Here is a 25,852-nt window from a genome sequence, read left to right on the forward strand (position 1 = left end):
CTCCTACACATTAATGCTAGCGCTGGCACAGCTTTTTTCTGAGGAGGACCTAGGTGCTGAAGCTGTATGGAAATCTTGGAGCTTAGCAAATTCAACTTAGGGGTTTAGCTTTTCTTATCTTAAAGAAGAGTTTGGAGGCATGGAGGAAAGGCAGGGACTGGAGGCAAAGCAGTCCCCCAGGCAGCCAACAGCATTGCTCTGCCTCTGTGTCGAAGTGTCCGAGCCGAGCATGACAGAGCTGCTGTGTGTTGGAGATGAGCGGAGGTCTCCGAGTGGAGCGGCTGGGAATGGGATTACAGCTTAGGCTATATACTACAGGGGATGAGAGAGCTAAAGGGGTCTTGACACTGCCTTCAACTCCAGCTGCCACCATGGGCTAAAGCCCCCAGGGATCTGCCCACATAGTGGCATCAAGAATGTCTTCTTGATAACAAAGCTCCTCCACCGTGCTTGTGGCGTAGTAACATTCATTTGGGAAATCAATATTGTAACTGGTGCTGCCCCTCGCTACTTTGGTTTGAACATCAGTGTGTTCATGTGCTTCCACAGCATCCTTTGCTCACCCCCCTGCAGCATTACAGCAAGGTCTTAAAACGAAAATGCTGTTTGTGGGCACAAGTTCCTTATTTCACCAACAAGGGAGAAGGAAGGCAGAGACACGTTCCCAAGGTGGCAGTGAATCTGGATGAGATCGCTGGCCTCCCACCTTGTGTGCAGTCCTGAAGGACCAGGAAAATATGGGTATCTGCAGTATTTCTTGTTCCCATTAATTGCTGATCTTATTTTGTTGCAGTTGTTTTCCATTTTTTTCTCTTTATTGACCACTTTTATATTTCATGTTTTGTTAAAGTGGTTTTTGCTACGGCAGAGAAATTGCAAATACAATGTTATCATGAGTAATGCGCTGACTTTATTTTCTTATCTACCTTAGGACATTTATTTACCCCTTCTTCACTAGAGGCAGACCTTTCCCACTGCAATTGCTTTTCTTTGGCACGTTATTCTGTATCTATAATGGCTTCCTCCAGGGGTACTACCTGATTTACTGCGCTGAATATCCAAATGATTGGTGCACCGACATCAGATTTACATCAGGTAATTACAGCTTCAGGATTCCCAAGATCTAATCTCCAAGCAATTTGTAAGCATTTTGAATTATGCCCTAATCTTCACTGAACATGTGAGTCAAATCAGTTGTGATGGAAATCAGCATAAAACCTGCCTGCTGGCCCAGATAAAACAAATAAATGTGCAGTGAGTTTTTTTTTCCCTGCTAGGCAGCCACCTTTGAAGGCATACGATGTTCTGTGTTAGTCTCAAATCAGCAGCTTTGTTTTACTGACACTGCTCCAGAGCCTCCCGCTGCTGTGGGCTGTGGAGGTGCAAGCTCAGACCTCAGCTGCAGGTGGATGCGCCCTGGCTCAGCCAGAAGTGTCCACCCAGCAGCAACTGTGTGCAAGTGCAAACTGTGGCTTTCTCTTCCCTGCCAGGGAGCTTTGCACTTGATGCAGCTATTCCGGCTGAGAGAGAAAAGAAGGGCAAAACCCCGGCATAAATGAGGCGTTAGAGACAAAGGGCTCTTTTTTTCTCATGTAAGGCACATGGGAAGATTAGTGATCACACACAGCCTGGTTGCATGTTAATATGTTTCCTTTATATTCCATAACTTAATAGCCTAGATTAATTTCACCCTGTAAAATCCCTGCAAGAACAACTGAGCAAGAGCAGCTAGGTGGCATTGCACATTTGGTGCTGCACAGAGGATGTTTTGTAATGCACGCATAGAAGTGAAGATTAACATGGAGGTCTGAGGAAATGTTTGGGATATGACAAACGCAAAATAACCAAGGTACTTTTTGTACCCTGTTTCAGGCTGTGGATGCAAGTTCAGCCTTTTCAGACAGCATCACACATCAAAAATCCTGGACGTTGTCTAGTAAGAGCTCCCACACCCAACAAAGAAAACACCACATCACATAATATGCACGATAAATAAAATATGCATTTAACGAAGGGGAAAAAAAGGGAAATTGGCATTAGCAGTGTTTGAAATATTAAATAAAAAACAAACAGTGTATTCTTCCCCTACAGACTCTTACCAACTCTCTGTTGCTACTGGAAATGTTGAGGTTTTATCAGTGCTTAGTCCTTTTTCTATACTTCGTAGCACACACCACCTCTATTTCTTTCCTTGCTTCTCAATCATTGTCAGAGGTGGTTTCCTCAGTGTCTAATGTGGCATGAAATGTAGGGCACGTCACCTGCAGAGTTTCTCAATCAGATGCCCCTAGTTTTTCAGCTAGACGGATGAATCAGCTGATGAATCATTCTGGAAGCTGTCGGCATCCTTCAGCGAGTAACTGCTCCATGTGCATGCCCATAGCTCTGTCCAAGCAGCCTCGCTGGCGGTGGACTGAGCTGTGCTGAGATGTAGGTCTCTTCCTGGCTCCAGTGATGTGTTTTTTGTGCTTCTTTTTCCCCATCTGTAAAACAAGAGCAGTGGTACTTGCCTACAGCTCTGTGGTTACCCTGCAGTAATGTCCACAGCTGTGGCTGGCTGCCACCAGCCAGCGGTGTCAGCTGGGTGCTTTGTGTCCCTCCTTGGTGTTCAATAAACGGTGACCATGGCTGGCTGGGAACTTCAGCTTTTTCTGACACCAAGTGAATGTGCTCTGGTTTGGTACTGCATTCAGCTCTGGGGCCCCCACCATAAGAAGGACATGGACCTGTTGTAGCAAGCCCAGAGGAGGGTCATGAAGACGATCAGCGGGCTGGAGCTCCTCTCCTCTGAAGACAGGCTGGGAGAGTTGGGGTTGTTCAGCCTGGAGGAGAGCTCTGGGGAGACCTTCGAGCAGCTTCCAGTACCTAAAGGGGCCCTCAGAAAAGGTGGAGAGGGACTTTTACAAGGGCCTGTAGTGATAGGACAAGGGGGAATGGCCTTAAACTGGAAGAGGGTAGGTTTAGATTAGGTATTAGGAAGAAATTCTTTACTGTGAGGGTGGTGAGGCACTGGCACAGGTTGCCCAGAGAAGCTGTGGCTGCCCCATCCCTGGCAGCGTTCAAGGCCAGGCTGGATGGGGCTGGGAGCAGCCTGGGCTGGTGGAAGGTGTCCCTGCCCCTGGCAGGGGGGGTGGAACTAGGTGATCTTTAAGGTCCTTTCCAACCCAAACCATTCTATGATTCTATGGTTTTGTGGTCTCACCAACAAGGTGGTGTGCTCAGGATGGTCATTGTTCTGTCCACAGTTGCTCTCCACGCTGAAGCTATCCAATGTAGGTGATCCCAAGTGGACAGTGATCCCAGAACTGCCACAGAGATACAGAGTTATTTGTCGCCAGTCACTGATGCTTCTGCTGAGTAGCCTTCTCAGAAGCAGTGCATCTTTTGACTTGGAAAAGAATCCAGTCACCTCACATTAGGTCTCCTGTCTGCCTGCTCCAAAGATAAACCTCACATATGGGCTTCAGTCAGGATAACCAGGCAGAGCTGTCTTTCTAATACACTTCTTGTTTGTTTCTTAGGCCTCCTCTTATTTCTGCTGGGAATGGGAATCAACATTCACAGTGACCTTCTGCTGCGCCAGCTGAGGAAACCTGGGGAAGTGACTTACAAGATTCCTCAAGGTATATTCTTATCCTGCCCCTCCTTGGAGAAAGCAGGGCGGCAGGAGAGGTAACATTTTTCAACTGAATTCACAGCAAAGCAGCAGTAATAGCAGAGATGCCAGTATCACACTGGGACTTGGTTGAGGTGCCCCTCGGAGCTGCTGGGATCAGCGTGAGCTGGCTGCAGACAGTCCATGGGAAGCAACAAGAGTATCCAGAAAACATGAGCTGTGAGGAGACTGTTTAGGCAATGGTCTGGGTAATTCAGAGAAGATTGAGGTAGGACATAGGAAGAGGACTTAAGCCTTGTAAAAGGCAACTGCAAAGAAGGAAATATTTTTCTCCATGCCCAGGAAGAAGTAGTGGACTTCTTGCACTGCAGAAGGGAGATTTAGGGGAAGAAATAACACCAAGGATGCAACATGCAGAATTTCCTTTCCGTTTTCTTCAAGGTGGGGCTAGGTGAGGAAGAGTGGCTGTGGGCCAGAACGGTGAACCAGGAGATGTCTAGTTCCGTAGAGCAATATGGATGGGGAGCCAGGATTTTCCTGGTTTTGGTCTTGACTCCTTCTGCTGGCTTGTTATGGATGGTGATATGTCTCTTCCAGACTTTCTCACCTGCAATACTTACCTGCCTCTTGTAGATGTGATCAGCTAAGATGCAAAAGCGACACCCAGAGTTTGCATTCCCCAAAGGTAGTGGAGCTGCAAAATATTTTCAGGGCCTGAAGGGAACTGACTAATTTTAATCATTTAAACTTAAATCTAATAATGGGCTTTCTTAAGTCCTTTGCCAAATGAAAATAAATCATTGTGAAAGTGCTGGAAGTCTCTGGGTGAGAATCCACTCTGATTCCTGTACAAGAGCCTTGTACAAGATCCTCCTGTGGCATGGCTCCACTGGCTTCATAGGTTACTGTTATGGGCTCTGAATGAGAAAAGTGGTGTATTCTGCTGCTGACTTTACAGGAAAGAACTTTCCATGTGCATGAGTTGACTGTAAAAATTCCGTATTTTGCTTGTCAATGCAGGGGGACTGTTCACCTACGTTTCTGGAGCCAACTACTTTGGAGAAATTGTGGAATGGTTTGGTTTTGCCATAGCAACCTGGTCCCTACCAGCCTTCGCCTTTGCCTTTTTTACCCTTTGCTGCATTGGGCCACGCGCTTATCACCATCACAGGTACCAAACTATTTCTTGCCGTGTGCTGCTGCTTGCTCTCAGAGTGCAGTTTGCAAAATGCCAGGGAGAAGCAGAGGAACAGGGCCAGGAGTCAAGATAAAATTGAAATTGAATACTATGTGCAAGAAGGTTTTGTGATGGGGTGAAAGTAAGGCAGTCGGCTGGAGTCCTTGTTGGGTGAAGTGGGCCTGACAGTCATTTAACCCGACATGAGTTACACCGCTGCATCCGCTGTGTTACAACCTCTTTTTAGTAAGCCTTGTAAATGCAAACCTTTCCTAAGGGTTCCCTTGCAACCTTTGCAGTGCTTTGGAGCAGGTATGTTCTCCTGCTCTGAATTCCTAAAGTTTCTACTTTAGGTCTGTTAGAATCTTGACAGTATTATTGTCTTTTGCTTAATTAAATAACCTGGTGTGAAGAGTTTTGGGACGCTCTTTTGCAGAGTAACACGCAGAGGGTACAAAGCAAGGCAGTTTGGAGGAGTTTTAAGGTTCCTCAGCTGAGCTGTATTGAAACTGTGCGGTTTCCTCAGGTGTATGCAGGTTCACTCTCTCGCTTATTTTCTTTCAGGTACTATCTCAAGACATTTACGGACTATCCAAAATCAAGGAAAGCCTTGATTCCTTTTGTTTTTTAATGATTGAAATATGGACTCTGTGTTCTGTTTTTATAGGGCTTTTTTCAATTTCTGGTTTTAATGTTAGGTCTGACTGTAATTAATTGTACAAATGATAACCTGGGGTTGTAACAGACAAAAAGGTAATTCGGAACTGAAGTTCTTGTTTTTAACAGGGGAAATTGCAGACAGTTGTGGGCAAAGGGAGTCCCCAGACAATGTATGTGTTTGTTAGTGAAGTTCTGCCTATGGGAAATGGATATATAACTGCACTGGCATCAGAGAAAAAGCTTTGGCTATAAACTGGTGCAGAAAAGTGGAAAGTAAGCCCATGACTTCAGAGGTCTTCAGCAGCCACTACAATTCATAGCACTCCTGCAGCTGCTTCTGCAGCTGGCACTGCCCAAGGTGTTGCCACACACCAGAGTAGGGGTCTCCTTTGCCAGGAAAATTACTCAGCCCATTATTTTTCATCTAAAAGCCAGCTTAGCTCCCAGAAGCATAATGCAACAAGAGGATACTTGTGCCAACACAAGGCTGGGAGCAGTGTGCCATGGCACAGAGGCGATGCGAACTACACGGAGATGGGAGTATCTTCTGCTGGCACTCACAAGCACGATGTCTGTGTTCCTTCCTTAAGCAATACTCTCCTTACTGTCAGATGATTAATTGTCAGCCATCAGTTTGGGTTTTTTTAATGTATTTTGTTAAAGCAATTGCAGCTCCGTTAGAATTTTTTTTCTCTTGCAAATCCAGAGCTCTTTTCAGAATAAAAATTTATCTACTCAAAACCACTCAATTGTTATTCATAAAAAGACTTGAGATGATGATGTAAGACAAAAAGTACAACAAATAAAAAGCTCTGTGTTGAAGAAAATGTTCCGCAACACTGGCAGTACATTTTGTCTACGGAGAACATTTTCAGATACTCATATTAGGAAATAATACAGAGATATTACTGAATTTTGACAAAAAACATGATGTCTCTTCTTAATTGCAGCATATAGTTGGGAATTTTCCCAAAAATGTCATTATCCCCAATAGGAAGAGACGTCCCCATGGATGCTGACAGTTTTAGTTACCCTTTAAAGCATAAAATCCTGCAAAGAATTATGCTGAATAGCTGGAAAGAAAAAGACCAGACCACACATACTAAACATACCACCTGCTGCTGAAGTAACCTGATTGACTGTACACAATTTTCTCCAAAACACAATAAAATTTATGTAAAACACAGAGCTGTGCTAGCCTGGAACTTACTGTTTGCAGAAGCAAGTCTCCGTGATGTTGCTTACCAAGTCCTGCTCACACTGGCTTCCTCCTTCATGGCAAACCCTTCATTCTTTGCTCTTATTATTAATTGTCTTCATTACCGTAGAGCAGAGCAGCCAGCTGGGGCTGGGTCCCATTGCACCGGCCCCTGCACAGTGCATGGGAGAGCCGGACCCTTTGCCATGCGTGGGCAAAGGTAAGGGGGGGATGAAATAAGGTGCAAGCAGAATCGTCACTGCACGTGCCGCTAGTTCACATCAGCACTACAAACATCTTTTCCTTTTGTTTCCTTATTTAAATCCTCCATGTGGAAACACGCTGGGAAGGGGGTTGCTGGGTGTGAGGTCAGGGACAGAAAGGCTGGAGGCGGCACAGACGGCACGGACAGCGTGTGGGAGGTGATGGCCCCTTCCCTAGGGAGTGGATGCTGAGCGTGAGCAGCAGCCGTGCTCCCCAGAGCTCCCTGCCTCAGCAGCCTCTCCTTGACTATTCCTCCTTGTGCTTTTTTCTCCCCGAAGCATTCCAAGTGATGAGAGAGCATATAGCCTGTGGGTGCCAGAGTTCCCAGCTGCTGTCTCCTCCATCTATTTCCGAGCCAGGGGTAGAGCAGGGACCAAGGTCTGCCTGCCCCTTTGGACCAGAATAGGGCTTGTGCAGACTTCTCTGGCCCTTCTACCTACTCGTCCCATCAGAACGGGACTATTCCCTGCATTTATTTTATCTTGCTTAATGTTTGCACCAGCTGGACCGTTATTGCCACTGGCAGTCGCAGGCCTGGATATCCACTGCAAGAAGCCAGAGATCAGGGCAGGAGAACTGGTGCTGGCCCAAAGTGGGGTTGGCCTGCCTGCGGGCTGGGAGCCCCCAGCCTGACACCCCTGTGCTGGCTGAGCACAGGGTGTCTTGAGGTGCTGGATGCCTTGTGGGAGCAACTCCGTCCTCTCCGTCATGGGCCTCGGACATGTCACATGGAAAAGGGCGGCAGGCAGGAAAGGAACCCGTCTTCCTTCTTCCCCCTCCTGTGGCATTTTTGGAGAGCAGGAATGACACATGTCTGCTTTAAGCCCTCTATGAGCAACAACTACAGTTAATGGTGATTTAGAGGAGACACAGGCTCTCCCCATGTCAAGTTCCCCCGTGGGGCTGGTGGCTGCTGCCTTCCCTGCAGGGACACCAGCCTGCCCTGCTGTGCACAGGAATGCCCCAGGGCAGCACACCTGGGGCCACAGTGCTCTTGAGAAATTTCTTTCATCACCCCTTATTTTTATAAGGAAAAATATGTTCGCTTTGTCCTGGGAGAAAAAACACAGCGGATATTTGCATATCCCTCTGCTCAAGCCTCTGGAGGCTATGTACACATATGATTTCAGAGTGGACTGAAAAATGTTTTGAAAAGCAGCACTTTTCTGACTTTCTTTGCAACATCCTTTTGTCCTGCCAAAATCTAACAGAAGTGTCCTCTGCTGGTAATAATTTAAAATAGTAGCTTATTCCTTTTCTCCCCGTTTTGCAATACTGTTTTTCTGTTTGGTTTCCTCCCATCACTCACATTTTAGTTTTCGTTTATCTTTGAGGAACATTGATGCTTGGTGCTGTTCCCCTGGAAAGGGCGTCCTCCAGACAGCTCTCAGTGTCACTGCTCTGCTAGAAAGACCTCTCTTATATGCAGCTGATAACTCAGCCTTCATCCCCCCTGGCAGCCTGCTGGGAAAATTAATCCTTTATCCCCAGGACTCTTGTTAATTTAATTATTTTTGTATTGTTTGAGTGCTTCTTCCAAAAGCTGACTTTCCATAAACATGGGCTATACCACTGTGGTAGTACACAAATGGCTTAATCATGCATCCAACAGTTTCTTCTGTGAAACGTGTTTTCTGCACCTAAGTGATCAGACAGACCACTTACTGATATCAGAATTCAGATATCTAATCTCTTCTGACAACCGAAAGCAGAATTAAATGCTGGGAGGCAATGGGGAGAACAATGGCACTTGCCAGCCCTCATTCCCATCTCTGTGTGCCACACACGCTCCAGCCTCTGCCTGGCTTTAGTCCATGCTTCAGATGAGATGTCACTCAAGACAGTAGAAAACCAGCTCCAGGCAATGTTGGGCATTTGTAGCTATTGTTTTAAAGTACATATTTTACATAATATATTTACACAAAAGGCAAAAAAAAACCCCTGAATTTTGGCCCTTGAGTGACTATCTTTAGGAAAAACACTCGTTTGGGACCTGCACTCCTGCTCCCATTGCCTACCTAGGGAGAGTTCCTTCGTGTTTGTTGTTCCAGGACACGCCGTGGTTTGGCATTTCTGGAGAAACATTCAGAGCTCCTGGCCAAGCATAAGAGGTTTTGTGTTCCAGGAGAGCAGAGTGCTCTAATGGCTTGGCCTCAAGAATATCTGTTTTGTTCTCGTGATGGTGTCACTGACTGACCAACGAACTTCAGGTTACTCACCACTTTGGGTTTTTTTTTTTTTTTCCCCTTTGTATTGCTTTTCTCTGGAAATGGTCTTGAAGGCCAGGATTTGTTTTCACAGTACTTGGCAAAGCAGCCCCAAGCTCAGCTGAGGCCTGTAGATACCACTATAACACAAATAAGGTACAGCCTGTTGCATATTCTCGGGAGGCAGGGTTGTTGTAATATTGCCAAATACTCTAAAGATGTATAAGATATCCAAAGGCACTGAAATGCACCCTAAGGAGATATTTCTGTGAGATTTCATCACAGAAAAAGGCTAATACATGTCACCCGCTGAACTTTAGGATCATTTCCTGACCACTGAGGGATTACCTGTTTGTATTTGATTCACTTGTTGAATTAACAAAATTCTTTTTAATGCAAATCAGCATAGGGTCTTATTTCAACCCAAGCATTGCCCTGGAAGCCTGATATCCTCTCTCCTGCCACCTCTGGGGTCCTCTTGAACCAACCTAATTTCTCAGACATCTCTCAAACCCACACACTCCCTGAAGGAGTGATGTGATCTAGAAAACACAAACAACTGATACTAATTCAGGGCCAGGGCCTGCTGGTTCCCCCTACCATACTCTGTGAGTAAAGGCACTGATGGCCACTGAGCTGCTGAAGAATATGCCGTTATTCACTACAGAGGCAGCAAGTCTGGTCTCCATGGGAGCACAGTTGGTGGGCAGACACTGAGTGCGTAATGGTAACACCTAGAAAAGTGAAAGAAGACGTTCAGATCTGGTTCTCCCAGAATCACAGCACGGCCAGGGTTGGAAGAGAGCTGTGGAGACTATCTAGTCCAACCCCCTGCTAAGGCAGGGTCACCTGCAGCAGGTTGCACAGTCATGTCCAGGTGGGTTTTGAATGTCTCCAGAGGAGACTCCACAGCCTCTCTGGGCAGCCTGCGCCAGGATTTTGTCACCCTCAAGATGGAGAAGTTTGTCCTCATATTCAGAAGGAAGTTCCTGTGCTTCCTGTGCCTGTTGCCCCTTGTCCTGTCGCTGGGCACCGCTGGGAAGAGTCTGGTCCTGTCCTCCGGGCACTCGCCCTTCAGATATTCTGGTTTATGTTACCGCATGCTACAAGTGCCTTTCCAATGAACAGTTCTTTAGTGCTGTTAAGTCTAAAAGGTAAAAGAAAAAGATACAGTTTCCAGAAGTTCATTACGTTAGTTCCTTTGCATATTCAGAAGAGAACAGACTGAGCTGAACTGATGCAAAGTGTGGAGTAATCCCATCATGCCTTTCTGCTGGGTGCCAAGGCCTCTCCCCCGCAGCAGAGTCAGTGGAGACGTTAGCTCCTCCAGGCAGTGATTCACAGCACTCAAGCTAGAAGCCTACAATCCCGCACAGGAGGCAGGGATGCTAGCAGTACACCCGTGAGCCCCCAGCCATCCATTAAGGGCCCCTGCACTGCTTATGGCCAGGCAGGAGGCAGCTGTGTTTGGGCACTCGGACCTGCAGGGTCATTCCCAGATCCTCCGTTATCCTACCCAAACACTTCTCAACGTTATCCTACTCAAACCAGCTCCAGCACCGCAGGCACCTGCCGGGTTGCTTTCCAGTCTTGTTGCCTACTTTTCCCAAGTTGTGGGATTACACGTGACATTGTCAAAGCCACACTTCCCTACCATACCAAATGCACCACGTCTGCTCGGGCTGGACGTTTTTTCAGCCTGCAGCATTGCCGCAAGGAAAGGCCTTTCACACACATTACGGGGATGTGCTGCGTTTTTACACTGTGTGGTAAAAGATGAGGAGGCTGCTGAGGTCTTAATGGGCTGACAGCAGCCTTGCTCGGGCCTGAGCTGGGTCTGGATGGAGGGGGTTTCCCCTGCCTGGCTGAGCGGTGAGCGGGAGAGCTGCTCCACGAGGCCCTGGTGCTGCCATGCTGTGCCCACCAGCCCTGGGGAGTGGGCCATGGGCTGCCCCTGCTCACAGGGTGCTGGGTATCACACCCAGAGAAGGGGAACTCAGCTCTCCTGCCACTCCAGGAGAGCTCCCCCCCCCCCCAATCCTTTCCATCCTCATCTTCCTCATCCTCGTCTCCCCTAGCAGGGGACCGCCACAGCTCAGGATGTTACACCAAAGTCCTCCTTGCCCAGTGTGGCCAGGTACACACGCAGCCCTGAGTGGATCTGGTTTTGGTGATGGAAACTCCGGAAATGACTCCTGTCTCCCCGGCAAGAGAGCAGCTCACAGATGATTTGGAAATCTGCCTCTGCCAAAATAGTCCCTCTGCTGTTTGACCAGAAAATCTGTGTTTCAGACCTCCACAGGAGCAGAAAAGCTGCCCCTTCACCAGTGACAGCCTCAGAAGGAATGCAAGCAGAGGAAAGCAAGGAAATGTTCACAGCGGATTTCTAGAGATGTGGGAAGCTGGCTCCGGCAGGCCTGCAATTTCAAAATACCGGCAAACATCACTCTTGGGATAAAAAACTAGTTTGGAGGAATTAAAATACATTTGCATTAACTGAGCTGCCAGATCTAAATCCTCTCTTCCCACTGCTGGGAATTTATGACTGGCACTCTGGTAGTAAATAGGAAAACGTGTATTTCAGCACTGAATGCACTAATCCTGCTTTCCACGCGGTGGGGTGAAACCTTGCCCCCGCGCATCCTGGCAGCCTCGCACACCGAGAAACGAGAAACGCATCTGGAGGTGTTCACTGAGCTATGTCATGTCAGGCGGTCCCCTTCGTGTGACACAGCTCCAGCTTCACTGCCAGCGAGCCGGTGCCCCAGCCCCAGTGCTCATCAGCATATCTGTAGACAGTCAGACACAGCAAAGCAGTGGCTGTCCCAGAACTGAGACGGGTGCCCTGAAGCATTGGGCTGAACTCAGGCTTGGCACTGGTTCTTCGCAGCACGTGAAATGGCAACATTCTCCCTGACTTCAGCGAGGCTCTGGTTTCACCCGTGTCTTCTCTGTTCAGATGTGTCAGTGGCCTGTAGCCAGTGATTTCCAGCGCTGTTCCTACTCAGCATCCAGCCACGTGTTAGCCATAGCAACTCAGGCAAGCTTCTTTTCATAAAGCACTATTTGCCATTTTCCCTCATTTCTGACAGAGATGCTGTTTCACAGGTATTTCAAAAGTTCTTCTCTCCCTAGGTCTTGGGCTTTCAATGTGTTACTACAAGGGAGAGTAGACTAGACGGAGTTTGTACCACTATGCCTTTCCCTTTTTTTGTGGTTATCAGAGTAAGACTTTCCGCCTGGTTTAGCCACGAGCTCAGGTAGACACTGCCACTCCTGCAGGCCAGCTGGGTGTATCTGCCCTTCTGGCTGGCTGGAGGCCAACCCACACAGCTCTTCCTCTCATAGCATCCCGTGATGGCAAAACCTCGTGCCAGTTGGTCCCAGGAGGGTAACGAGCCTGTGATGGTTTCTGATGAGAGCACCACATTTCTACCCAAAGGCTTTTGCCTGGAGTTTTCTGCTGTGCTTAAATTCTGAGAGGAGGAACAGCCAAGGAGGGATGAGTCACGGCCATGCTGCAGACCAGGCGCTGACTCAGAGGTGGAGCTGGCTCCCAAGCCCGCTGCAGCTTGTATCACAGGGCTGGCGTGGCTGACTCAGGCAGTGGTGGGGCTGGAGAGGCTCCCAGCACACTCTCCTCACTAGCAGCCCTGACAAAAGATGCAGTGACTTCTTCTTGGCACCTCTTAGCACATTCTGTGCCAAAAAATGTCCGAAATGTTCACCTGCTTCCATCTGACTTAATCTTTCCTGAACATGAGTGACCAGGCTTAGTCACAGGGTTGCAGGCAAGGGCTCAGCCTCTGCCTTTATGCAACAGCACCAGAGCCTAGCAAATGCCTGGCCTAATGCATCCGACAGCTACATTTAACTTGTTTCATACTGGTATGGCACTGGGGACTCATCACAGTCCTGTGGTTGATTAATGCACCATGATGACCACCCATGACACCTGCTCAAAGGATCTCTGTGGCACTTGAAAGGACCTTCTGTGGAGGCTTCATCCAGCTCGGAGAACTGCTCAGCTTTCACAGCTGATCCTTGCAAGAAGTAGCTCTTGGTACCACCCTCCAGCCAGGGCTGTCGCAGGGAAGCTGTTGTGTGAGCCAGCTGCATGCTCACTCTCCTGGGCTGGATGCAACACCCTCCCCATCCTGCTGGAGACAGTCCTTCTGCATGAAAACCAGTTGCCCAGCTGCTATCCTGGGAAATGGCAGGAAGGGCTAAGAAACATATTCAGAAGGGTTTAAAGAGTGAAGAGGACCCCTTCCCCTGGAAAAAAAAAATATGCACCCAAGGTAGGACATGGATTTATTTCCCTCCTGCCTCTTCCTTGAGTTAAGGGTAACAGAGGTAATGATGGAGTGGAAATGGCAACAGCAAAGGTGCTTTGGGGCCATTCCTCTCTGAGCAGCAAGGAGCGAGGGCAGCAGGTGGCTGGGGGAGCAGCTCATCGACAGCACATTGGTGAGCTGGCCCAGGTGCTGCGTGTTGCCTGCTCTTGATGCTGGGTTTGAAACCCTTTGGCTGCCTTTTATTTCTCTTTGCCGGAAGGATTTCTCAATTGCAGCGAAGTGTGTTTTGCTGATGTTTTTGTCCCTCAGCCTGAGGAGATGTCGACAGTCTCGCTTCCTACCAACTGCAGCGCTGCAATTGCTTAATGCAGAGTGCTGTCAGGTTCATAGTTTCTCAGACAGAGCATCACAAGTTTCTAACCTCTTGTTCAAATGATTTGATGAAAATATCATGATCGTTTTATTGCTATAGCCATGAACATCAGATGTTGCACAAGTTTCAGTCCAAACAGCTTAAAACTCCATTTACTTCAATAAAGTTACCATGGCTAATTTGTATCTTTCCATTTGAGAATGTGTTCACACATGTAGAGAATTAACTACTTTCAGATAAAATTACTTATTACCAGTAAAAGACTATTATTTTGACTTGCACTAACAGTTGCTAATAATGCAAGATGAGGAGGGAGAGGAGCACGTGTCGTACCAGCTGTTATTTCAATCTTATCCAAAAAGCATGAAGTTGTTGTTGGCAGTCATCACAAAAAGATTTTCTTTCTTCTTCTTCAAGCACAAGTATAAACAGCTGTTGCCTCTGGCAAGTATAATTTTTGCCCTATTGATGCTCATCCCATACAGAATTTTATAACAGACCAAACAAAAAAACTGCCACCAAAATGGTAAAAGTTGTGCAATTAATTGAATTAATTTCCCATGGCTGGCACCCAAATAAGAAAGGAGAATAATGTGACCACATGCAGATGTGATGGCCCTGAAACCAGACCTGTCCCTTTCACTAACCTAGGAAGAAGGGCAGCAGCAGAAGAAATTATCACCGCTTGTCACTCGGTGGGGCACTGCCTCACATTTCCTACAAGTGCCTTTTCTGTTGCTGTATCAACAACTGCAATCCTTCTCCTTCTTGGTAGCAAGTTGCTTTCTTGATAAAAACTTGATTTATTTCTTCTACCTTGAGCCATGAGAAAATGCCCACCTTGTGACAACTAAATGGCACGGCAGGGCTCCCCTGCGTGTGGCTGCTCACCTGCTCTGCTCTCTGCTGCTGGCAGGCACTTGCGAGCCCTGTCTGGTTCAGAAATATGACGCCTCCTTACCCGAGCTGATGAAGTAGATGGAAACACATCATTTTGGTGGTTCACAGCTTTTTCTTATAATTATCCATTGTTGTGGCCACAAGAACAGTTTTCTCAGGGGAAGCTCTGTCAAGGCAGCCTGGTTGTACAGCAACCGGCAACCCATACAGCCCTAGCCCTACAGTGAGCTAAACCTTTGCCAAGCAAACCCAATCCCTATTATTATGTATCATAGGAAAAAAAAAAAATCACCTCAGTACAGGCAACCCCTGAGTTCTGATTTTAATTCTTTGCAGCCAAGCAGTTACTGCCTTCAGCACCACTGCTGACTTCCCTCAGTTGGTTGGTTGGGGGCGGGGGGGGGGTGTTAACATTGTATGTAACCTCCCCAGTTCAGTTCCTTGTTTCTCTCCTTTTCATTCTGAGGACCTCACCTTTGTCCCTCTGTCTGTCTCACTGGTACGTTGCACTAGATCCTAGTACTGTCCAAGTACATCTTCAGGTGGAGGTGAAACTATTTCGATCAGCTAGCTGCAAAATAGTCTTGAAAGAGATTGACCAGTATGAGGGACTTTGAATTCCCTTATTGAAAATCCAGCGGGTTAACCACAACAAAACTCTTAAGTACATAATTTTAAGCACATGCCCAGGAATCCAGCATATCAATCTCCAGGGTTATGTTTCTTGAGTTACAGCAGTACTTTTTTCCTGGCAGACCTAATGGGCAACACAATCAAAAGCAAATTCTAGACCTAATCCTACTTCACAGAGAGCTGATGTTGATTAATAAACGAGAAGGTGCAGAGCAGCTAGAATCTGTCACATATGCAAGGAGCTGGAATAATTTGTGATGCTTTGGGACAAACCACATTCACTCAGAAGGGCAGGGGGCTGGCAAGGAGGACCACTGATCCCACAGTTTAATTCCAGCTGAAGCAAGAGGTGCTCAGCTAGCAAGCATACTATAGCAGTATAATTTGTCATTTGACTAAAAATCACAATCTTGATGTGGAAATGACTAGGTAAAATCCAGTGATTTGTTTTCATGCAGAAAGAGGAATTAGAATACTGAATTAGCCTCTTGGAGCTTGAAGAGTCTATACATCTTTACTCTCCAAAGCCAGGGCAAACTCACAGTGATTATTTTTAGGTAGAGTTCTCTGTTGAAATGAAGGGCAAATGTGGACTAGAAGTCAATGGTGCCATCTGGCCCTTCAGTGGGTCCTTGTATGCTGTTAGCTTTGCAAAATGCAAGGAAGGTGATGTTAATCATCCAGCACAAGCAGCTGCTGCTGGAGCTGTTCCTTGGCTGAAGTGCTGCTCAGCCAGGGGCCAGCAATTCCTCCAAAGCATATTTAATTTAGCAGTGTAATTTTCTGAGCATGTTTCTTAAGAGGCAGCAGCCACTGGTATGAATAAATACACAGATCCACCTGCTACCCTGTCTGGAGCAGGCCTGCTTGAACAAGTGGTGGCAGGAACTGGGATACCTGGCTAACCTTTCTGGCTCAGCATTCAACCTGGTGCATGAATTTTGGCAAGGCATCTCGCATTATAATTGTTTCCGTTCCAGTCTGTCAAGTTGCAAGCACTTTGTGAGACAGGCTGAGTATAATGTTGTCTTTATATGAAGCCTAGTGAAACAGGACTTTGATCTCTGCCAGCGCACCTAGATCAAACCTGTTGAACTTAGTTCTTTTAGCTAGGTACATTAAAAAACCCAAACCGCAAAACCAGAAGGGCTCAGCAGCCTGTTTGTCAGCAGCAGCAGAGCCAGGGCAACATTGGAGTGACTGGGAGACTGCAAAGAAATCTGGGATCTCCTCTAGGACTGTAGGACCATTCACATAGTGAAACCAAGCAAAACTTGCCTTCAGCAAGATCCTGGACTGGAGTCCTCTCCCTGACTGGTGTTGGTTTAGATGCTGCTGTAATATAAATGATTGTAAGTGAAATCATACAACTTGCTCACAATTGGTTGTGGATCACGCAGGCGGTGACACTTCTAACAGGACACCCGTACTGGCTTTGTACTTCCTTGCTCTAGAAACCCCTGCTAGCCTTTACATGTTCACTCCTCTTCTGAATCCTGTGAAACTCTGGATGGAAATCACCCTCCACGGGAGGAAGCTAAATACCGTAGTTAGCTGGCAGCAGGGTGCCAGGCAGGGTGCTGGGGCACAGCCAGCCCCATGCAGATGTGCGGTGGCACCCAGGAGGAGGAGCTGGCTCTGCTGGAGGCGCTGGCGGCAAGGAGGCAGCACCCTGCCCTGAGTGCCTGTTGAGCTATTGAAATAATTCTTAGATTCATCTACTGTTTGAGGCTTAGAGTGCAAGGAGAGGGCAAAGAAACAAGAAAATAAATTACTTCTTTGCCAGCGTTTTTTTAGGGAACGCCACGTTTTTCCCACTGGCTGATGCTGAAAGCCATACAATCTGTAGCAGAAACGTTTGCTAGCAGAAAGGAGAAAACAGTAAATACACCTGTTTGTTTTTCTCACTTAAAAGAAATTCTTAGAATCAGCAAAGGAACAGCAACACAAGTTGGCAAACAAATGCATTTTCAATGCTCCTTGTAGGACATCAACATTCATTTTGCTCCTGAAAGCTGCACTGACCTGTTTAATTGGCATGGTACAAGCTGCTGGGGCAGTTTCTAGTGGAGATAATCCAGCTGATCCCTGCTTCAGGTGATGTGTTTCAGCGGAGCTGGTGCCACACACAAGCAGGGCAAAGACCCCTCCCCAGAAAGGCTCCGAGAGCCCCAGGCAAAGGAGCGAAGCCTGATGCAGGTCAGGTAGTGCCAGTGCTGGAGCTGCCCCTGCTGTGCCAGGGACATGAACACAGCACAAAGCAACCCACGCATGCGGGCCGGAGGGTGAAGCGTGGGGTACTGAGCTCCACAGCCTCCCTCGGAGCCCTGCTGGGCACTGCCCCGTGCCTGAGGCTGCTTGGGGACACCCTCAAGCCGGTGGCACTCAGTTCACTTCCATGATGCCACTTTCAGAAAAATATATTCTAGCTTTGAAATGGAGGAGTAGGAGAAGCTAAAAGGACTATTTATTCACAGGGAATCTTTGTTCCAGCAGCTAATGAGCAGATTCAGCAGACTGAGTGATGTCTCCTCCTCTAAATTGCTCACACCAGAGGTCACAGTGGCTCTTTCAAGGGCACCGGCTTTGTGTTCGCTGTCTCTGTACACAAGACGATGGATAACCTTTATTTTTCAGTGCTCCTTGGTTAAACCCAACAAGGCGCTGATCACTTTCTGCAAGGCACCAAGCACCCATTGACAAATGACACGTCTTAGCACCTCTCGGGAGGTGATCAGCATCTGGCAGAATAAAAGGCTGCAGGGCTGAGCTACCCAGACAGCCCACACAGCAATAAATTAGACATCACACTTGCTGTGCTGGCAAATGTATTAGTCACTCACACTCAGCAGTGCTTCTCACACAGCTAGGCATGTTGACATTAAACCTTACCTGCACAGGGAAATGACTCTTTCTTTCAAATATTTTCAAGACCTGGTCTGTTGCAGATGGTTTGAGCAAACCTGGATACCCTGCGCTCCCCTGCACATGGCTGTGAGGAACTTCTATAATTTGCTTTGTCTGCTTAGAGAGGAACTGCCGGGTACTGCACGCTTTTTAAAAATATGTACGTGACAGTCGCTTCAACATATATGACCACATTCCCTATGAAAAGAAGCCAGTCTGGTTTATGTTCCTTTTTCACGTTGTATTTTCCAGCATTCAGGTTGCCACTACATAACTTCAGATTTGATTGCCTCCAAGTTTTCTAGTCCACACCTTTTGGTATTTCGACCCAAGTTTACACATGGAGACTACAACCACCAAAGAAAGTGCCTAATACCAACAATCTCAAATTGATCCCTTCCCAGCTCAAGCTGTGTTAAATTAGGGCATTCCAAATTTGAGCATGGTATAAAACACCTTACACATGCAGTATTTGCACAGTGGTAATGAACTGTAATCAGCAGAGTGATTTTGATGCCAGTGAAACAACCCCCATCTTATTTATTGGAGTGTTTTTATTTTAGACCTCAGAAAGCATCTGCAGGCTAATTTGCAGCACCTCAGCAAAGCAACCCACTTCTCGGTTCCACCGCACCTCCTGTTCCTATTGTACTGCATAAACTGAGCTAAAAAATCCCGCTGCACCAGAAATCACAGGGAACCTGTATTTCAATGTTAGATTTTAAGATCTTACTCTTAACAATTAATTTCTTTCTATCCAAATGTGCAAACCCATTATTCCTTTGTTTCAATACAATGGGGGGTTGTCAGAGCCCTAAGAGAGACCAAAAATGAAACCTCAGATTTGAATAGATTCTCTTTTTTTATTTTGTGCGAAAAGCTTGATTTTGGACTAATGACCATTGAGATTTATCCGCAAAACCGTAGGCATAAAAACCATCACGCTTGAACAGCACAGTTAATCCAGCCACATGGCACGTGCTGTGCAGGGATTTCTATTCCTTTCCTATGTAAAGGTGTATATCTGTTGTTTACACCTCAAGTACAAATCCCAGTTTGCTCCAGATTTGCAATGCAGACCAAGTGCTACTACTGGAATGTGAACGTTCCGCTTTGTTGAGTGGTGGGTACTTTTGTGGTCTGACCTTCGCGTTGCACAGTGAGGGACATCAGTTATCAGAGAGGCTGAGCAAGGAAATGCTGCTGGAGAAATTGGGAATTTCTTGTGTGATCAGCTAACAAAAAACAGAAAAGAAAGAAACTGCCTGCTCTGAAGTAACCGGTGTGAGGTATACCCACGTTACCCCTCGTTTGTTTTGGTATGTTGGTCATTTTAGATGCATTGAAACAACCACCTACCTTTACCTTCAAGAGTCTAAAAACAAAGAAGGAAGGGTAAGAAAATGTGGGCCATGAACTTCCCTATCAAGAGCTGTGATATATAATTAGAGACTCCTGCGCCTGGGGAGTTATTTTGCCTTTCATTTCATGATCTTTGTGGATAATTGGAAAGTCTTAGAGCAGTCTAACAAGTGCAACATATGGGAGAAGCTCGCTTTAAGGAGATTTAATTGGCTACACGTTAAACAAGGTGTAGCAGCAGCAGCTTCTCAACCCTTGATGAACAGAGTGATTCCTCCCAGCCATCAGGAGCTATCTAAAAGTGGAACACCCTTCCCTGCAATCTGTCTAGGTTCCCTCTAATGTGAGAGGGAGACCCAGGCACCCCAGTGGGACATTCCTGCTGACCCACCTCGGTGCCTCTCTTGTGATGGACAAACAAGGTCTCCTGAAGTGCATACTCTTTTCCTCAGCTCCAGAAGGAGTCCAAAGGACTCTCATTTGTTGGCAGCGGTGCTGTAGGTGGGAGGGTGTAAGGCCCAGGGCACTGCAGGGCTGTAAGTGAGGGAAATCTGGCTTATGGATCAGTCAGCATAGCTGAAGAAAAACAGCCTTTTGGGCACACGTAAACTAGATACTCATCTTTCATACAGCTGAAGTCAGATGAGATAAACCCTGTTACAATGACCAGTTTGTTTCTAGAAGCAATCATCTCCTTGAAGGTACATCTGCATTCCTTCTCAGCCTTGCTATTGACAGAACGATATTAATTTTTGGTTAACATGAAGATTATTGCATTGTGAAGAAATGCATGTGCTTGAGGAGAAAAGACCTGCTTATGTGGGCAGTGTAAAATATTTGAAATCCCTCATTTCCTCACTTCTAAAAGACTGCTATTTGTAGATTTTAAGTAGATGAAATGGTGTCCCTAAATTATGAAACTAAAAGCCTAAATGGCATCAGTCAAGCTACTAATATTACTCAGAGCTTCCCACCTCCCTGAGGCCAGACCTTACAGCATTTGTCTTCTCTGCTGTTCATTTAGGGGCACGTGTATGCAAACAGTGTTAGAGCAAAGACAGGTCTTTTCAGCGCCACAGCTCCCACCACGCCTGCTGCCCACGGTACCCCCTCAGCTGCCGTGCACAGCGCAGGGGTGACAGAGCATCAGACCCCAAACCCACCTTCCTGTCCCAACTCGATTTAGAGGAAGAAAAGTAACATTTTAAATCAGCAAGAGAAAGATGTCTAGGTTTCAAACAATTACCCCAATGGGAAAAAAGAAAAAAGGAAAAAATACCCCAAACTTTGTAATATATAACTTTGTAATGCATAAAATGCAGCTGGGAGTAGCTCTGACAATCAAGCTGTAACATTTTCTACAGATGAAATTGAGATGCGACCAATACAATGTGCTGCTCAAGAAAGCAGTTTCCAGGGTCTCCTAAGGTCCCTTTTTCTGCTTGAACTGAAATGTGGATACTTTTTTGCCTCTTTTTTTTTTTTTGTTTGTGGTTTTTTTTTTTAATGGCTGCATGACTCTCCAGCAACTCCAGCTCCAACCACCATTTAATTTTCTCTTTCTCTGGGAAATTGTGGAGTGCCTCTCTTTATATTAAATTATTGCCGCTCTAGTGGAGAATAGAAAAGATCCTGTTATACTATTTTTGGTTCATTAAGTTTCTAATTACATTGGGTTTGATATTGAGAAGCACTAATTAAAGCTTTCAATGTGTAATATTAGTAATGCCCTACAACAGAATGAATACCATTTTAAAGGAAAAATAGGAAATATTTATTCCAAGTGAAATATATAATAGAATTAAAGGTTGATAATATTTTTAAAATACTTGAGTAAAAAATGTATAGAACTAATTGCCAGTATCTCATAACCAGGCATTATGAATCTAGAAAATTAATTAAGATCAGTCTTTTAAAAACCACAAAACAGACTCAATAAAAAATTCTCAGTTGAAAGAATTCACAATGAAACCTCTCAAACAGCCCAAACTCATGTCTGTTGTGTTTGAGGCTTTTTAATATTTGGCTTTAAAGACATCGCATATGTCTTCCAAATAGATTCCTCCCATGTAATTACTGAAAGGCAGTATTTAATTCTTGTTTTTAAACTTGTATCCTTGTAATTATACATTTGGATAAGTATAAGCACATCTCTGAGCATCCTGTTTTTATAAACCGTCCTGTGCTTGAAAATAATTATTATACCACTACAATGTTTTCTTTTTTGCTTCACCTTTAAGTCCCTGATATATGCTTACAGTCTGAACTTCACTTTAACAGAGGGCTTTCTTCGTCTAAGGATTTGCTTAATTTTCGTACAGCTTACCAAAAATTTCAGACTGTGAGCACCAGCTAAGAAGTGCTTGTAAAGGATACTACTTTGTGCTTTTCACAATGATTTGAAAAAAATATTATCAAACATGCATCACTTTCCATTTTAGCTTTTCGAGGCAGATTTGCAGCTGCTCGAGTGCAACACAAAGGCAAAAGTGGATGCCAGCTGGATACACTGGAGCGATAGCCACACCACAGTGCCAGGGCGGCACACAGCAGCAGACAGTGCTAGTGAGTCTCATCCGTAATTAGATATCGACGTATTGACTTGGAAGCAAGGTTGTGCTCTCCAGGACACCAGCAGGGAGCCTGAGCCCCACATCCAGCTCCCTGTAATTCAAAAACCACTTTGGGGCTCTTCCCCCAGCTCTCCCAGAGGAGAAGGTCTACCTCAGTAGGGAAGGCTTTGACTGTTTTGACTTTGGATCCCCTGCCCCTGACTGTCTCACATCCGTTTCCATCCACTAGCAATCTCTCTCCAGTTCTGTGCTGGTGCTATAGATGCAGAGCTGTCTCCCTTGGTTTTGTCCCCTCGATCTTCTGCTTGCTCCTGGTTCCACTTACTCTCATCTCCTTAACTGCCTCACTCTCATTTTATCTCTAATTGTTCACCCTTCTCTGACTCTTTATCATTGCAATGAATGCATCTGTTAATCCTCTTACTGTTTACAACCAACCAACCCCCACCCCAGCCCCTCACCCCCCAATAACTAGTTTTTATACTTCTGTCTTTCTTTTAAACAACATTGCGGTGGGCTGACCTTGGCTGGACGCAGGTGCTGCCACAGCCGCTCTGCCACTGCCCGCCCCAGCTGGGCAGGGGAGAGAAAACATGAGGAAAGGCCGGTGGGCCGAGATAGGGACAGGGAGAGATCACTCGCCAGTTACCGTCACGGGCAACACAGACTCGACTTGGGAAAGCAGTTTAATTTCTTGCCAGTCAGATCCCTGCCCCCTCCCCAGCATGGCGCAGGGGGACGGCGATGGGGCTGCGCTCGGTCCCTCACACGTTGTTTCCACCGCTTCTCCCTCCCCAGGGGAAGGACTCACAGTGCCTCACTCCTCTCTCCAGCTGCGGTTGCACAGAGACTTTTTCCCTTTCTTAAAACGCCATCCCTGAGGCGCTGCCGCCGTCACTGCTGGGCTCGGCCTTGGCCAGCAGCGGGTCCCCCTTGGAGCGGCCGGCGTTGGCTCTGTCAGGCATCGGGGAGCTGCTCGCAGCCTCACACAGAAGCCACCCCTGTAGCCCCCCGCTACCAAAACCTGGCCATGCAAACCCCATACAAACATGCAACTCAGTTCTCTTTGCTTTGTAAGCTCAGTGAGAGCCTGGAGTCCTTCTCTTGCGGCTCTTTCTCCCTCACCTAGCCTCTGCCCCCGCATTCAGTCAGCATTTCTTTTGTGGGAGCCTTGGATGACCTCCTCTTAGGCAGCTCCAGCTCTCCCCTACATCTCCATCGGCACTTGGCACAAGTCACTGAGCTTCTCTCCCTGAAAGGTTATTCCCTCTGTCTTTTGCAGCTCTGCCCTCTCTTTTCACTTTCCTCACTCAACCAGCATGGTTTTTGGAGGTTCCTCTTTATCTCACGTGCCAGACTCCAGCATGGGCAGTGTAAAGCTCTGTCGTTGTCTTTTTTTTTTCTCTTCTAGGTTTTATCACTGGGTAATCCCAATCGCAAACACAAATTCAACTTCTGAGCAACTTAAAGATCCAGTGCTCTGTTCAGATCAGTCCCTCAAGGTGAGATCAACCTGACCAAAAATAAAAGGGTACAGTGTAGGTGTTTCCAACAGCAACACCGTCTGTACTCCCTTTACAGCTAATCCTATAGGAGGTATCTAAAGCAGGTCAGATTAACAGCACCGCACAAAAACCTGTTTCCCTCCCCTACCTAGGAAGAGAGCCCAGCTTAGTGGCTCTGATGCTGATGACTGCACTGTAAACACTTAAAACTGGGCAAGATGAATCGCAGACCTTCTTTCCAAACACAGCCCTGGCCACCTCTCTGATGCCTGCTCCAATCAGCCTCACTGCCAGTTCAAGCTCAAGCTTGGCTAAACCAGACCAGTTCATCATGCTGCTCCTCGGTTGCTGTTTAGGCCGGTGTTCATGTATGTCTACAACTGGGGGGACATCTTCAGTCCAGACCTCTCCCTGAGTCCTTATTCAGGCCATGTCTGAGCTTCGCAAGGTTTGTTCTATAAATATTCCTGACAGAAGCCTTTCTGCCTTCATCCATACAGCTAAGGTTCTCATCCAAGTTGTTGCTACTTTCATTTGTGCTTTCTGCCAAAGTGCTTGTCCTGCCCTTAATAAATGCAGCCCTGTCCTGCACATAGTCGATCTAAACGCCTCAGCAAAGTGTATGACACTAGTCGGTCCCCCGGTGCTGCCATGCCTATCTTTGCATTTCTCCCCTAGCTTCCTGCTCTCTGTCACATCAGATGAGAGCCGCTTGTCCTCACTTTCAAGACCTTCTGTAGCCCACCCCAGCTCTGCCTGTCTCAGGGAAAGCCTTTCACGCCTAACAGAGTCAGCCCTGCCATCACCCATCAGCTGCTGGTATCACCCGCTTGGTACATTCTCACACGTAGCCCTGAGGGTGTCACGCTGCCCAGCTTGTCTGGGAGGAGCTGCCTGCACACAGCTGCAAAACTAATGCACCTTCAAAATTCCCCTTTTCCTCAAAAGAAACACTTGACAGGGGTTAGGCTTCCTTTTGCACAGGCAAATACTGTCTCACCGATGCCTCATGACTGTGTGCACAACCTCCCCCGTTAGGTGAGGACCTGGGCTGTCCCATGCGACTTCATTGCCTGGCATGGTGGGCTCCTTGTCCATGACAGTGCTCTTACCTGCTACAAATTAGTAGGTCTCAAATGGCAGCAGCAGCCACTGAGTCACGATCAACATTTGCATAATAACATGACGAATAGTAGACTTAACCTGAAGAGGCACAGCTGGTTAATTTAGAGATAATGTATGCTGTTAATGGTGCTGGGAGACATTGAATGTTTTTGTCACTGCTTTGATGATCCTGCCATTTCTTAGAAACATCGGATTTGTTTATTAATATCTTAAAATGTCTGTTTTAAAGACAAAGAGTGTTTTGACTGTGTTACAATAAATGCACTAAAAGGGGTAGCATTAGACCTGCATTTTTAACTTCACACTTACTTTCTCTCCTTTAAGTGACTAATGGTGTAACCCTAATTTTATGTTAACTGTGTTGGCTTTTTATATATGCCTTTCTATAAAAAATAAGAAGAAAACTGCATCTAGATAGCATACCCCTTTAAAATCCAGAGGGACTGGAGGGGCACGAGGCAAGCAGTTATCAGACAAGTTTGGGATATGGCAGCAGTTCCTCTCCTGGGAAAGAGGAGGTGAAGAAAGGGGTGGGTGCCTGCTAGTCATCTTTGAATCACGCACCTTAGGTGGTTTGGTTAGAGTATATTCTAGAGTGTTCAGTTAGAATGTTTTCTGTTATGGGTTTTTTCTTCTGAATTTTGTTTTGAATAAATTTGTGCCCTTAAAGAAACTCTGAGTCTAGCAGGGAGTCCTTGCTGTGATGGGAAACAGATTAGTCCTTACTTACAAGAAGCTATTGTTCTAGAAGAGTATACGGGAATCTCAAGTGGGATCATTTAGTGTTATTATCTGGTTCATTTTTTTTCTCAGTAAACATGTTTGAGCACGTATTACTGTGTTGTGGGTTTAAACATTCATCTCAAAGTTTAGCTGCCTTGCTTCCAAAATCAATTAAATTCATTATGGATGTGCTGAAGAGATCTGGAATGCAAAAACTGGCTTGTATTCTGATTTTCACTCTTACTGTTTGTAGGGTATTTTAGGACAATACAATGTGGGAGTGTGAGACAAAAGGTAGGTATTAAAATGATGGAGTGACACTTAATAGCTC

At 46.4% G+C, this 25,852-nt stretch overlaps 1 protein-coding gene across 1 annotated transcript in view; it reads left to right on the top strand.

Moving 5' to 3' along the window:
- SRD5A2 (steroid 5 alpha-reductase 2) overlaps window positions 1-6,639 on the top strand; it is a 28,015-nt gene extending 21,376 nt beyond the window's left edge. Inside the window, exons 2-5 of the mRNA XM_056357705.1 lie at window positions 932-1,095; window positions 3,522-3,623; window positions 4,637-4,787; window positions 5,358-6,639. Coding sequence (XP_056213680.1) covers window positions 932-1,095; window positions 3,522-3,623; window positions 4,637-4,787; window positions 5,358-5,424 — 484 coding nt within the window. The 3' untranslated portion in view covers window positions 5,425-6,639. The remainder of the gene's footprint in view (window positions 1-931; window positions 1,096-3,521; window positions 3,624-4,636; window positions 4,788-5,357) is intronic.
- The last annotated feature ends 19,213 nt before the right edge of the window (window positions 6,640-25,852 follow it).

The sequence above is a fragment of the Falco biarmicus genome, chromosome 12 (assembly GCF_023638135.1).
Source record: "Falco biarmicus isolate bFalBia1 chromosome 12, bFalBia1.pri, whole genome shotgun sequence".
In the NCBI taxonomy this organism is placed as follows: domain Eukaryota; kingdom Metazoa; phylum Chordata; class Aves; order Falconiformes; family Falconidae; genus Falco; species Falco biarmicus.